The sequence below is a fragment of the Pieris brassicae genome, chromosome 11 (genome assembly GCF_905147105.1).
Source record: "Pieris brassicae chromosome 11, ilPieBrab1.1, whole genome shotgun sequence".
Taxonomy (NCBI): Eukaryota; Metazoa; Arthropoda; class Insecta; order Lepidoptera; family Pieridae; genus Pieris; species Pieris brassicae.
Window position 1 is genome coordinate 7,421,456 of NC_059675.1, and position 16,119 is coordinate 7,437,574.

Below are 16,119 nucleotides of genomic sequence, written 5' to 3' on the forward strand. Positions count from 1 at the left end.
GATATCAATCTCAGAGGAAATAAAAAACTTTTAAAGTTTGTAGATTTATTCATGGTTCACATCGTCCATTTGAAGGAATAAAAAAGAATTCAAACGGAAAAGGTTATCCATGCTCAATAAATAGTTACATAAAGCGATAGTTATCGGGCGCATCTATATGTACAGAGCCCTAAATGAAACATCTTATTCTACCTATAAAATATCAGTCGAAAGTAATTATAATTACTAGCTCAATCTGGATTTAGAGTTCGATTCTTGTCTGCACTGAGATTCGTCACTTCCGTCAGAACATTCTAAAAAGCCATTGCACTCGCTCGACGCCGGCAAGCATTCGCCTAAAGGACACCGGAAGCCCCTACATGTATCAAATGGTTTGACAACAGCCCGCTTGTTCTCCGCCGTCTCGAGGTCAGCGTAGAACTCTTCGCTGGAGTCTGTTTCGTTGATCGGGAATTCCGTCTCATTATGTGGCGTGTATGTTTCTATGACGCTGTCGATCCATTCTATGTAGTTCGACACTTTAGTGTAAACTCCGGGGCGATTGGCTCGTGCACACCCGTAACCATTACTTGTGACACCGTAGATGTACCATCTGTCCGATTCCTGAAATATTTGTAACCATTGTAATTCACTGAATTGATAGGTTTTTCTGGTAAATCTTTTACTCATAATTAGTTCCGAAACTCAATGCAATCAACAGACCTATATTACAACGAACAGACACGCGAGTGTAAAATTTGACTTTACTTTGTCTAGCCAACCACTTACTCGTACTTACAGAGTACGAAAAGTAAAAGTATGAAACTGTTTAACTATTTACTAAAAACTAAACTCAAGAACCTGAACACATTTCGACATAAAGACCAAATACTACTTAAAGCAGAGTATAGACATTAATTCTAAGAGGGTTCATAATAAATGAGTCTAATTGCATCGTTTAACTAAAGTACCTACTTATGTATCTCGTTTTATGACAGCGTAAACACAATTTTGTCGACACAAGAGACTAGAGCTTTAGTATTTTTGAGCATTTAATCTCACAGGTATTCTAAATAATTATGTTTCACCTGGCACATGAGCGGTCCTCCCGAATCGCCAAGGCATGCGTCTCTTCCGCCTCGTTCATAACCAGCGCAGAACATGTCTTCAGTGACACGGTAGAGAGGCAAAAGACGCGTTCGTCGACGGCATTCCGCCGTCGATATCACCGGCAATTCCACCTCTTGTAAGGTATCAGCTATATTTTGATAAATTAAATTATTATTTCATTATTAATCATTGTTTTTTATTCCCTGTCATGCTCATGTTTTGTGTTTGCTAGTGTAGTATTCTCTTTGTACACCTATGTGTATTTTTAGCGTGCCTAAATAAATAAATAAAAGTTAATGATATAAATACTATATTTCTACAAATAGATAGCCACAAGAACTTTCATACCATTTTTCTGATGTTTGAGATATTTAACAGTGTGAGGATAAGATTTTCTTTTTAGACAACATTCTATATAATAATTTGTCAGATTTCTATGTGATAACACTTGTCTGAATCATCGAAAGCTGTCTTAAATAGTAAATGCACATTGGATCTAGCTAGTTCTAGTTATTCTAGTTCCCATATACTCCCATTCTATCATAATAAGTCTTAATTGCTACGAATTATGATTCGTGATTACAATGAGTAAAAATAGTGTCAAATACGTTTTCTATCTACAATTTGTAGCAATTACGACTGAAATTTTTATATTGTATCAAAAATACTTTTTTCGAGCAATAATACAGATAAAATAAGACGATATTTGTTAGCATACATACAGTACTCACAAAGAAACATGTAAATCAAAAATACTTTTTTCGAGCAATAATACAGATAAAATAAGACGATATTTGTTAGCATACATACAATACTCACAAAGAAACATGTAAATAACTTCAAAATATACCCTATTAACCTACTCTATTGATATAAATATACTCTATTGATAGCAATTAAATAATATAACAAAAAAGTACTTACGAAACACTCGCTCGTGTTCATACAACTGTCCCCATCCAACGACAGTGCAATATTGTCCCGCGGGTGGTTGAGCGCGGGCTGGGGGCAGACAAGCCGGTCGAAGTCGCGCGTGTAACGCTTGAGGATCGATCCGTAACAGCGCGATGTCGTTGCGGAAGCCGCGCGGCGCATAACGCGGGTGTAACACTACTTGACGCACCCGAGCGATTCGTTCCCAAGGACCTCGAGGCCACGCTCCCCGGCGGAGAGCACCTAAACGAGCGACCCAATGTGCTTCTGTTGCCCTGTAATTTGATTTATTAAAAAGTTAGCCAAGTTATAAAGCGAAAACAGAACCGTTTTGTGATTTGACACATTTAATGTCACAATTATTTTAAAGGATTTAAAACTATTTTAGACCATGAAACTATCATCCCATTACCCGTTCTATAAAATAAAATAATAATTGAGGACTTGCTCTGCCGAGTGTAGCATTCCTGAGTTTATAATGTGATAATATTTAACTAACACTTATGAAAGGATTCTTACGTAAATGAAAACAGAATTAACAGTCGACTTTTGGAAATATTTTTTTAAGAAATAAAATAACATGCATATATAATAAACATAAAGGCAAACTTGCCCTATAAATTATACTCGTTAAACTAAAAATGATTCTACATATATTTTTCTCTTAACCATGTTGACGTCAAGACTCGAAGTATTCGAGGTTGTTAAGCGAAGAGTTGTGTCTGGGAATATATTGCGTTTTTTAATACAAATATTAACTTGCCTAGAGCATAATATGTAAAACCCGACCTAACATCGACTATCGAAAATGTCTACTTCATTACTAGATTATAGTTTACATGTATTTCTTTCAGCATTTAAAAGCATTCTTTTATGACTAAAAATTAATGACCAAGACAATTAAAGTAACAATTAAAGTATAACCAATAGTTATTGCATCACACGGTATAAACCCGGTTCTAAATCTCATCGAATCAATAATTCTTTTTGCCCTAGCTAATGATAAATGAGACAGATCTATCCCATTGGGGAGAGTCTTCAGGGAGTCTTCAGATATTTACTTTTTAACGTAGTAGATATTTAATGTACTTGTTTCAATGAAATAAATAAAGGGAGGAGAACTGTAAATATTTGTCTGTTAAAGCAATACATACAAAAATATAAATATTAAATACAATAAAAATAATTTAAACTTACTGGTAGAAACAATGGCTGGCGGAGAGCAGCCACTGAGAAGAAATCAGGGTTGCGCCGCACTGGAAGTCCCCGTCCCGGTAGAGAGCTGCCTGCCAGGGCCAAGCCCCCGCCGCTGCGCCGCCGCCGCCCACCACCCTGCCCCACCGCACTCGATTAGCTCCCCTACCACACACCCATACCGACCGTATTCGCTAACCTTTATACTATAAGCCTACTTTTGTGCAGAATGGTCACAATTTTAACTTCAATACATAATGACCACTGATACCTAGATATAACTTTTTCGACACATTGTTTAGTTACTATTACTCAGATGGTTCAGGTTCTCACGTTTGAATCTCGGGCCAATATAGTTTGTGTAAAATCGTTTCTGTTAAGTAAACTCTCGAAAATACTCTATGTTGTATGATATATTATATATATTATGTTATTGGCAATCATAAAGTTCATACAGATACATTCAAAAAAGTCTAAGGTGGCTTACTCAATTGAAATTTATGACTAAATACTTTCACTTAGTTTTACATAAAAAAACTTTAATCACCTCGGTTGCTGAGCATCCGCATGTGGTCGAATGCCACAATCGAGATCCTTACAACGCACTCTCAAAGCACGATGGCGCGTGCACGTCGATCGCTTGAAAGTTAATCGCGTATCGGCGGCGCGTGCGTTCGCGTTATGCCAAACCTCCCAGTACCCTACCGAACTGATTTTTCTGCCTTCCCTCGCTTCTCTTACGATTGGGGCGTCTCTAAAAATAAAAAAAACAACACTATATTGATATATTTTCATGGAATATTAGTGCAGCATAGTTTTCATTAGCACGTCTATACAACCAGCGTTATTTTAAGTATGTAACATGTGTTAGGTTAACTGTTATTAGATGCATAAAGCTATTTTGCTGACCTAGTTAATTTATGTTTAGGTGTGTTGACTAGACATTTTTTTATTCATAGAGACTAAAATATGAAATTCATGATTAAAGCGCGTTGAATTATCTCAATTTTACAATTAACTCTAATTTAAAATTGCAGACAGCACGCAGTGATATAATTTTAGATTTTAATCTTCTTTACACCAGGTAACGTCGACATCTTTGTTGTTCAAAATTTACGAGAAAGTAAAATATTTTTACTCACTGTTCACTCCTTGGTTCATTAACGCTATTACAAATCACACTTTACCAAAATAGTGTTCATTTTATAAATCTTTAACAATAAGGCTTATCTATTACCTTTAAAACATAATAAAATATTTATTGTACTTACTGGAATGTCATTGCTCGACAAACGGCTCTTCCCAAGTCCGGAAGCTTTAGGGAACTGTGTGCTTGAGCAACCACCGCATCGAAGCTTTCCACGCATAGTCTACCCCAAACACCGCGCTTTCGAACCATTACGAAACCTTGAATTATTAAACGTCCATTACACTCAAAATAATAAAATTATAACAAAATTTACCTCTTGCAAAATACTCTTTGGTAACACATTAAAGTCATAAATATATATAATATTACGTAGTTACTTATTATTATTTTGCTATGTAATAATTGTTTTGTATTAAAATGAAATGTCAAGAGCAATACCATGCAATGTGAAAGCATCATTAATATACCCCTTTATATATTAATATAATATAGTCACATCCAAATAGCTAATCGTCCTCATAGCTTAGTTCTAACGCATAATACTAAAATTACGACTTAGATTCCCGATGAAATTTTTTTATAACTTTAAAGATTCAGACTGGTTATTTATCTATTATACTGTAAATATGTTTAAACATTCCAATCTCTTTCAAATAAATTCACACATATTTTGTTGATTTAATTTTCTCACCTTCTTCATTATAAGGTATGACGTCGTTATCTCCCATTTCTTCACCCAACGCGACGCAGCTCTTTTCATCATCGCCCAATGGACAGTCGGGATTTCCGTCGCACACTTTGTTCATCTCCACACATTGGCGGGCATTCGCACAAACATACTGGCCCTCTTCACACCATTCTGAATATAATTATGTTGTAAATGGTAAAAAAAATAACGAACTGAATTTTAACAGTTTGTTAGACGCAGAAACGTATCGTAATACTTCTTCAGCGAAAACTTCAAAGCGGGTCAGTTGTTCATTAGATTAAATGAGTAACTGCTCCTCTGTAGAATGTAGAAACAACCTATCTAAAATGGGTGCTTTTTGATAATAAAATTTACCACATTTTTTCTCATCAGAATAGTCCCAGCAATCCACCATGCCATCGCATATTTTCGATTGGGAGAATTCCGCTCTTAAATAATCGGCGCACGAGCAAGCCCTTTCGTCTTCTCCATCTGGGCAGTCTATTAAACGATTACACCTTGACGTTATAGATATGCAAGTTCCTGATGTACACCGGAATGATGTTGAATTATCACATATTTCTGAAAATAATCTCAATTAAAAAAAAATTATATTCTCCATTTCTACTTTAGGGTAAGATTTATAAAAAAGAAGCACGTTTTTGATATATGGGAGAGTCACACTTAGCGCGTCCCGTTTTTCAATATCACCCTTAATTTTCTAGTTGGTAATGTAGGTTTTTAACGCGTCCACCCAACTCATGAGAATAAAAGCTAAAGACATGTTTTCTTGCTTTTGACAATTTCAATATTATTAGCACTTTTAAGGTAAGCACTTATGATTAAATTAAGTAAAAGTGCGTATATTAACGCACTTTTACTGTTTTTATGTTACACATAGACTAGAATATACTTTACTGTTAAAATACCTTCTACAGCTTTTTCTACCACCGTCTCTTTTTCCTTGTGCGCCTTTTCTAAGTATGGCTTGCTATAAGTTTTCTCCGAGTTATCAAAACTATTTTCATCCTGTTTGGTAGATTGTATTTTATTAAATGTTTTTGTTAAAATTTTAAACCCTGCCTGATTTAAAGTATAACTAGAAGGAATAGCTTTTGTTGAAATTATACCGCCGGAACGAAACAAACTATTGTTTTTATAATTCGATATAGTGGCCAAACTAGCGAGTTGTTTTAACTTATCGACCGAGAGAGTACTCGTCTGGTTAACAGGAATCTCTAGTACTACATCTGGTTCTAGAGCTAACTCATACGCAGGTAAAACTTGGGTTTTGTTTGCTTGTTTACTGCTTACGCTCCCAGTGACATGGTAAGACACTCTGTAGGTTCCTTGTGGTATATTTGTAATATTTATTTTATCGCCAATAGTTTTATCCTCAAAAGATGAATATGTGTTTAAGTTGTCATTAGACTTAGGAAATCTAGTTCGATGGTGATGAGGTCCTAGGTTTGTGTCTTTTCCATCTAAGCCTTGAGGTCCTTTCATACTTGTGGACATTGTCACGATTTCAGAAGCTTCAGCCGTATTATCGTTTGACAGAATATCTTCTTCACTATGGGTAGTGTCGCGAAAAACCCCACGTACTGAGTTTTTTGAGGTTTGAGTTTCTATTTTCGGACGTGGGCGTAGAGGTCTATTAACACCAAGATTGGATTTTGCCGGTAACAACGTGATAACGGCGGCCGTGGTTACTTCTACTTCATCATCTGAAACCACCTCAACAGAACCTGGCATGGCAACATCGTCTTCAATACTAAAATCATCAGACTTTGCCATAACTTCTGGTTTGTCGGTTTCAGGTAAGGGTTCTGGTGGTTTTTGGGAAGTATTTTGTGAATATTTCTTAATTATATCGGTTAAATTCCGAAGAATTGAGATCTTACTTTGAAATTTTGGTGTGGTGTTTGGAAAAAATGCGTCATTTTTTGTAATTATAGCTTGTAAAGTATCGTTGTAATATTTGTCAGGTGATGCTTTAATTCTTGATTCATTATTATTTGTTGATGTATTTACTAGTTCCCAAGTATGAATCGGAGAACTTGTTGTAGGGATTAACGATACTTTATTGTTTGGCCTCTTTGTAGTATTCTCTTTCATTTTGTTTTCAATGATATTTACAGATGTCATATTTAATGGAGTTTCATTCGACTCGCTTACATTATATTGACTACTTGTTGTCTCTACAGGAATTGTAGCCACAGTATTAGATAAGGTTGAAGTGTTATTTATTTTGACAATAGTTACTCCTTCCACAGAAATTTGTTCCGTATTATTATCTTGTTGATATGGCAAAACATTAATAGACGCTAGCGTTGTTTTATCTTTCGGTGGTCTTTCCATCGGTTTCCCATCATTGTCATCAATATTTTCTTTTGATTCCGATATATAGTCTACAACCCCACTAATTTTGTCTACTGGTAAAGGGTAAGGCTTTGGGTAACTAGACCCTAATGTTTCCATATCTTTTAGTGGTGGTGCAAAAGTTGGTAATGTGAAACTAGTATATACAGGACTTGGAACATAAATATCTGCCGTTAGTTTCGGATCTACGTTGTAAAGTCCACTTGGAATATGTACAGGATTCTTTTTATGTTTACCCGGAGCTATTGGTGTTAACATACTCTCTAGAATTGAAATATCATCCACTACTTCTACAACTCCAATTCTATCATTGACACTTGACTCACTTGGTTTATCAACTAATATTGGATCTTTACTAGTAGTGTCATAGTAGGGTTTAGTGATTGGACGCCATGGTTCATTATCAATAGCAACATGTGGAACGGTAAATAAAGTATCGATTTTCGGTAGATCCTTGTCATGGTTGTCATTTGTAAGCAGATCGAATAAAATTTGTGACACATTGCTTGTGGTTGTAGTGATGATACTAGTTGTTGGTATTGTAGGTGTCGTTGTTGTCAGTTTTACGGTTGTTACCTGTTGTGGTTTTCGCGTAGTTCGCACAACTTCATCCGTCTTCTTTGATTCCGTTTCCAATTTTTGTTTAATATTTATGGCAGATTTTATTGTAAATGGCCTATTCTTTGATGTCGAAGATAGAAATTTCCGAGTCGTCGCCTTAGTGGTAGTAATTGTTGTAGAAGGCTTCGAAGTTATAGATGTCGTTGTTGCTTTAGGAGTTTTAGAAACTAAGCTATGTTTGTGATTAAACTTGTCTTCGTGCTTAGCTTGTTTATTTTCAGTAATATCAGCTTCTGTTTTAGTTATTTGAAAGGAACCAAATGAACCTTGAACCACTGGAATATTTTCAGTGTCAATATCAGGTTCATCGGGATCATTCTTATTCCCTTGCACATTTGGCTTTATAGTTGTTTTTCGCACCACGCCTATTCTACTCTGTAAGGTTTTGTCTTTATCATTCTGGGGCGTAGAAAGTTTTGGATGACTCGTTGGCATACTTTCGTTCATTGCTTCTTTAACATATTGTTCTGAGTGGTATGTATGTTCTAAATCTCTTTTTATTACTATACTGGTAGGATCTATTTTTATTTGTCCAAAAGCAGAATGTTTTGATTGTGAATCTTGTATGAGTATATTTTTTAACGTTTCTTCTATGTTTGATAAGGAGCTGAAAAACAAAAAAAATATTATTACAGATATTCATGACAAAAACATCAGCAATAAATCTCAAAAAAATGCTACCTAGGTATTTTTCTTCTATCCAGATATAGTCTGAAATGTACATCCAAACGTCGGTCTCCAAAACCAGTTACGATGGCGCCGGTAAATGCTTGTCGTAAGGGCGACGGGGCGGCATATACCTGCCTCAAAGACACACCGTATCGTCTAGCTCTTTCTCGCCAGGCTGGACTTCCCGGTGCTCCTCCATAGACGTCTCCTCGTGTCACCCTTAGCGTTCCCTCGAATGTTATTATTGCTGAAATTGTTTAAAAATCTTTACACATTTGTTGTGAGATTTTAATGTCAACTATTACTTGTACAAAAAGCGTATAAGCACCTTGAAAATGGTAGTTTTTTTCTTATTACTCTATAATTTGCTTCAGATTAGCTAATCTCATTTTCTTTGGTGAATACGTAGCTTATAGATACAATTAAAACTGAAATGTAAAATTATTAAAATAGAGCCAAACTTACGTTCACCATTATCCGGTCTTAAAGCGCCCATATAGAAGGCAAGTGCTGCCACTGCCAGTACTGCTACTGCGGCAAGAAGCGCTCCTCCAACCAGCGCAGCCGAGCAAAGGCCGCCCCCACTGCGGCTCCCACCTCCACTACCAACTCTTGGATACCCTCCACCAGCAAATCGATATTCACTCTGGAAAATTAAGTTAACTAAATACTGTTACTCTTCTGTGACTATTGCCTCGTATATTATGACAATTCACATCGTTAAGGTTTATTAATTAGATTTAGTAGGAATGAAACATGTGTTCACGCCGCATGCAAAATTATCTGGTTAATGAAAATAAGTTAAGAGCAAGACACTCGCCTCCATTGTGCCTCTGATATCCGTTTAATATCTAGGAAAAAAATAAATTGAATATTTTGTTTTTGAAACATTATTGTGTTTTTAAAACACATCATTTATTAACATTTTTAAAATCATTAAATATAATTTCCCGCGTAAAAGCTCAAGATTGACTTGATTCCATGGAGGGTCTATGACGTCATGTTGTACATTAGGATGGGGACATAAAATACGAAACACAGATTCATAGAAAAAATATCTATCTCACTGTCACTCTCAAAATATACATGCTAATTATGTAAACGATAATATGTAAAGGTATATAATATTTCAGCCTCGCCAAATATGTGGTTCGGAAAATGTCCTGGCAGTTATACCAGTGATTACCGCGCCAATGTCGATGGGAACATTCTAATAGCTCTCTGGGAATCGCCGCCGGTGGGCCATATATCAATCTGTATTATCTGGCTGCACTGTCATCGTTTAGCAGACGTATTGATTTACCTATCGCGAAAGGAAATGAACAATAAAAAGGCAGAATATGAAAATCCACCCCTATCACCTCGATTTTCGTCGTTCCACATTGCCGCGCACCTCCACTATCGGAACTAACTGACCGATAAGGTATTTGCGAACCAATTAGACTTAAGGTCCATCAAAATTGTAGTATTACGCATTACGCATTTATTATTTTATGCAGAAGCAATGCGACTTTTACCGACCGCGATTATATATAATACACATTTTTTTAATTAACGTAAAAATAAGTTTCGTAAATAATACAAAATAAAATACTTACGAGTCATATTTGTTCTTTCTACAAGATCTGTTGTTAATTAATAACGCTAATAAATAAATCTCTTTGTAGTAACTATAAGTACAACGTATTCATTCTAATACTATCAGAGCTTAGATTTTTTTGTATTACAACAGGAAAACCAAAAATATTCATAGTGGTTAAAATCGCCTAACACTAACATACATCACACCTTAACTATCTATTTAAATTGTAACTCAATTCTCTACTCTTGTTCTATATTGTCAATTATACTACAGTTTCTATTATTCATGAAGTTAAACTTACATGCCACAATTTACGCTACACAAATAATTAACGAGTAGCCGGAATACATAATACAAATTAAGACAGGGCAAAGTCATTTCCAAGGAATGGACATCAAAATACAACAAAGCTTTTGAAATTCTCCAGGACTATATAATGACATTCATTATAACTTAGAATTTATAAACACTTAAATATTCCAAAGATCCTATGCTACGGTAACTTATCTCTTTTAAAAAAAAGCTCCGAATTACGACGAGACAAATATTTCGGTCTGTTAAGGTTTTTGTAGCAATAATTACACCATGGTGCGGCATCATTATAAGCTGAATAGCATTTTATAAAGACGAAGAATGACGAAGGTATGAGACGTGGAGATGCCTTCCTGTCGCATCGAATGAAGAATAAGATACGGGTGAGTGTTACTGTGCTCATTAAATTTATAAATATGACTTGGAACACTTAAAAATTGCTTGTTGTATGTCAGACCACCCGACTTCTAAAATTGTCATTTACAATATCGTCACCACTTTATATCGAACGAAAATCTTATTTATGCATAAACCGTCAATAGATAAATTAATTTCATTAATGTTTAATGGTAAATATATAACGGCAAACGATAGTTTACGGCGTTTAAATAATGTTTGAAGAAAAGCTATACAATACAAATTCTTTAAATGTCATAACGAAACATACAAAATATTGTTGCTACTACCTAGGTCTACTAAAACCCTGAATTAAAAAAGCGGAATGTGGAAGTATTACATTTAAAAACAGCTTTAATGTGTTCAGAAATCAAAATTAGCTTGGAAGTTTTTCTTCTCCAATCTTTTGTTGTGATATGCACTAATGTGCATCCACCAATTTGACGATAAATTGGTAAGTTTTCTCGTCTCGTGGTACAATAACATGGAATCCGATCACAGTGATTACTTGAATACCTTATCCAAACCGACATCCTCAAGTAATTGTAGCAATCGTAATGAGGGTTTTGAACCGAGTTCGATCGGATCAGAAAATAAATGAAAATCAATTAAATTTACACATTTTGTTCCTTTATGAATTTGTTGCAGTTACTATAAATTAGTTCTTTGAAATTATAACTTTATCATGAGGATATTAATAAAGTTGTATCTTATTACAACAATATCCAATAACTCAAACATAAATAAAAATATTAAAAGTGAAGGTTCCACCGAGATTTGAACTCGGATCGCTGGATTCAGAGTCCAGAGTGCTAACCGTTACACCATGGAACCGTTGTATAAACAGTCGAAAGTTATAAATAGAATCTTCACACGAGTGCTCATTAAAATGTATTCTATAAATTATATCACTGACTGAGACTGACGATAACGATGTGGGAGGTAATAGGGGTCACGATATGTTACAATTTTAATTTGTTAATTCAAGTACCTACTACTTGTCTAAATACATTATGTATAGCTAAATAATTACATATTATAAAATCTTCATCGGTACACCATTCGCAGTTCTTTTTGCTGTCAAGAGTAAGTACAGCAGGCGTCCTCTGAAAACTAATCCTCGTTGACAAAATAACCAACTATTCTAGACAAATTATAGTAGCTTGATTATTTCTAGTACACGAAAAGTACTTGTCAAGTCAGTGATACAGCTTGAACTAAAGATCGCTTCGGGCAATTTGCCAACGAAGCACCGCTATGCCGGCCCACATTACATCTAGTCTCATTTAAATGAAATACGATATACCGTCTGTACATCGATTTAATAAATTTAAACATAATATCAAAACTTTAAGACAATTATGGACTTATATACGTACGACTCACCCTAATTAGTTTGGTCACATTGATTTAAATTTCGTTACCTGATATTAATGAAGCAGTGTGTGATACTAGGTAAGTGAAATACAAATGAACAATTAAAACAATCAATATAACTTTTAAGGTATTTGTTAAGTTACGCTTTCTGTGCATAAACCTAATGCGGCAATTTACATAACTTTCTTAGCGCAAGGTCGTCTAGCTATAACCAACGACAATTAATATACCAGAAATATTCATGTGAAATATATTTAGAGAAATTCTGGTGGTACAGTGACACTTACAAGCAGAAATCAATGACATCATTTAATGTAATGAAAAAAATTATATTAAATTTTTGCTAAGTTTTACATTGACATATTTACATCCTGAACAATCTAGTGTAAATAAGATTTTGTATATTTTATATTTCGGATACAAATCATGAAATCTTTAATACGTTTCTGTCGATAGCATTAAATCAAATCCGTGATAGCCATAGACATTTGTAGTGATAGCCATAATCAATACCAGACTTTAATTGTCTTTGCTTATAACATACATGATATGACGTATCGCTGGGGCATTTCAAATTTAGATTCGGCTGTAGGCTTAAACCCGTATTCAAAGAACTGTTAACGTAAAATTATACCACCTCTTCCATACTGAAATCATTTATTACTTCAGCTCCTTAGCCCTAAAGTAATTATCGTAATCTCAGGTTACGTCTCGGATCTATTTCAAGATGCACACTTGCCCTTGTAGTTAACTACTGGACGGCCTTGTGGGGTGCGCGAGCGCATGACCTCACGGTATCTAGTTGAGTGCTTCAAGATCAAACACCTAAGTTTCTTCTGAGATCTCTACAATTTCTCCGCAAAACGAAATTCAAAGCTAGGTATAGATAATGGCATAAATACTAAAGATCAGCTCGCATCTCACAATCGCTTTAGAAAACAAAATTATCAATTTGGACAAGTGGCAACACTGTGTAGGGTTTTGTAGTTTATAGAATTCGATAAAGTTAAAAAGGTCTGTTCCTTTATTGTTGTTCATTATTTATTTTAGTATAAAATTCATCCAAATCAGGATAGGTTGATTCCACAAATGATGTGTCAAGTTTCAAACGCAAAAAATACATTTTCTTTAACTCGATAACAAACATATTAGACTTTATTATACAGAAAATACTAGGTTCGTTGCAGGTCGTGACCATGATGGGTAAATACGTAATTCTGTGGTAATACTTCTTAGTTCACGGTGCCTGACGCATTCGTCATGCTAACTTAAACACTATTTCATCCAAGAGATAATACAGCCGAATAACATAATTAATCTTTAATAAATGGTGCCTTCAAATTCAATGTAATTATAAAAGAACACATCTTGGGAGTTTAAATAATTAAAATGATCCGTGATTCACGAATGTCTACATGTTAATTATCTTCTCTCGTGTCGAGTATTGTGAGTTGTACGCGATTTTTTTGTAAATTTAAGCCAATATAAAACATTTATATAAGCCAACCTCTCAGCAGTGATGTAAGGTAAAAAAATTGATTATTAAGAACTTCCTTATTTCGTAAAACAATATTACCTTAATTTTTTTATTAGGTACATTTCCTTTTCTCATTTCCTTTTGATTTTTAAATTTAAATTGTTAGCATTTAAAGCATTCTTAAGTCTCCAGAAGAACACATCCGACCTGAAGAACTATACATACGTAATATTTGTAGTGCTTTAAAAATATTATTCTGTTATCTTTTCTATTTATATTTGTTTGAAAAGCTACTACACATGTATCATATTAATTTGAATAGCCTTCAGTGGCTATTAAACTTAATCACTGTAACTACTGTACCTACACGACAGGAAGACTTTTTGTGATAAAACCTTCAAGATTGTGAAACTATATGACAGTAAAACAAACAATGGTCAAACAATCTTTGTATAAATTACTTCATACATTCAGTACTATTTATTAAGATGCTATTGCGTCATACTTGGTGGTTTTCTCTACAAAAACGACTCCACAGAATTATTGAAAGGAAAAAATAGTTTCCTGCTCATGAAACATGAATGAATTAAGGTGAATTGTAGGAGGTATTCACATCACAACAGAATCCATAATTATGTTCCATACATATAAACGGTACATAAAGAAACAATTTGATTTATATCTATAATATATAGGACGACGTATGTAGGCGATACGACTGAGATAACTTTGTATTTAAATATTATGACAAAAAATTATGTACGAACACCTGAACATCTCTAAGTATCTAATACATAATAACAAAAAATATCACGAACGTAACTGGAGGCTTTGAACCGGATCAAGGTTATGGAAGTTACTTTAATAGGTGTGTAAGGTATTCTTCTTAATATAAATATATTAACGAAAGAGGCACGCTAAGCATGCCAAAAATGTATTTCTATGAATTCTTTGTCAACAAAAAATTGTTCATAACCTTCTAAGAATTCAAGATAGTGTCGTTTGCTAAAGCTTTTGTTTTGTCTCTTTTATCTCATACTACTACATCAGGAGTAAAACATTATTTTGTATTGTTAATTTTTATTGCCAATTATTTGGTGGATGACATAGATATATGTTAACCGTATATACTATGATTTAATTTTAATCCTCACTTTAAATTTGAAGATTCCTTTTTTCTCATTATTATACCTTTTATCCTGGTAAGCAACAATTCTGGTTCATCATTATAGATTTTCCGTAAGCGTGGAATGCGTCTTAAAGCTGTCAATCAAACCGTTGTATGCGAGATTGAAGATCACATTGATTACTTCTATATCACACATTCCAGACAATAGATTGCACGTGACTTAGCGTTTATGGTCTCATACTTATAACAGCAGATAACGACTCTACTTGTCATCGGATCGTACTTCATTTATTTCATTAAAAAATTCTAGAATGTTCTATGGAATCCATAATTATTTACAGTATCTATAGATGAAAAAAATATATATACAATAACAGTATAGATATATTAGCATATTTAAACTTTTGACAGTACCGTATGTATCGCATAGACCTGTTCTTATGAATAAAATGCTAAATTTTACAACACAGCAAGGTAACAAAACAAGTGTAATGAATATCGGAGCATGACATTCGAATGCAACGTCAGCATGGCTGGTCTTGGAGTTAGGAGTGTGTCGAGTAACGGTACAACCGTCACTCGTCACGGGCTACGCAGTCGCACGATACACGATACGCCTCACCGACAAAGTTACGCCTCGACACTGATTAAGCTGGTATTTTTCATCTAATAATTTTTTTCTTTATAAAAAATTTCCTTTGCGTCAATGATCATACAAATCTGGTAAATCAATCTGTTATTATCGAAGGTCCACAGAATAATTTTCAATTGTGTATTGAACAGTGAACGCATCTTTGTGATATTTATTAGGATATACAACCAAAAATTTGAATAGTTTTATGACTCCGGGGCAGAGAGGCATATGTCAAGATGTATACAGATCATGAACAAATAGCAGATTTGCTTCGTAGGTTTCGATAACCCAACAACCTACCAAGGTGTAAGAGAACGCTAAAAAATACGTGCGGAGCTTACTTAATGATTTAATTTAGTGCAAATATTTTCCTTTACTATGAAATGTTGTTTTAGAAAAATATTGTAAAATTATGTAAGAAAGATAGTTTCACTTAGAACTTTCAGTACTTATATGATAAAATACTAACCGTAATTTATTCAAGTT

The 16,119-nt window shown here is 34.4% G+C and overlaps 1 protein-coding gene and 1 non-coding gene across 4 annotated transcripts in view; both read right to left on the minus strand.

The window, feature by feature from the left end:
- Nucleotides 1-101: 101 nt before the first annotated feature.
- LOC123716407 overlaps nucleotides 102-16,119 on the minus strand; it is a 30,727-nt gene continuing 14,709 nt past the window's right edge. For 2 of the 3 annotated variants that reach the window (XM_045672135.1, XM_045672136.1), the window contains exons 3-13: nucleotides 9,192-9,372; nucleotides 8,739-8,973; nucleotides 5,984-8,664; nucleotides 5,430-5,636; nucleotides 5,058-5,225; nucleotides 4,488-4,623; nucleotides 3,764-3,970; nucleotides 3,220-3,381; nucleotides 2,014-2,297; nucleotides 1,068-1,237; nucleotides 102-603 (exon numbers count right to left, since the gene is read on the minus strand). In XM_045672135.1, coding sequence (XP_045528091.1) covers nucleotides 226-603; nucleotides 1,068-1,237; nucleotides 2,014-2,297; nucleotides 3,220-3,381; nucleotides 3,764-3,970; nucleotides 4,488-4,623; nucleotides 5,058-5,225; nucleotides 5,430-5,636; nucleotides 5,984-8,664; nucleotides 8,739-8,973; nucleotides 9,192-9,372 — 4,809 coding nt within the window. In that variant the 3' untranslated portion in view covers nucleotides 102-225. The remainder of the gene's footprint in view (nucleotides 604-1,067; nucleotides 1,238-2,013; nucleotides 2,298-3,219; nucleotides 3,382-3,763; nucleotides 3,971-4,487; nucleotides 4,624-5,057; nucleotides 5,226-5,429; nucleotides 5,637-5,983; nucleotides 8,665-8,738; nucleotides 8,974-9,191; nucleotides 9,373-16,119) is intronic. The other variant, XM_045672137.1, reaches the window with a different exon arrangement.
- Nucleotides 11,779-11,850, minus strand: Trnaq-cug. Its single transcript has one exon. It is a non-coding gene; the product is annotated as a tRNA-Gln (tRNA).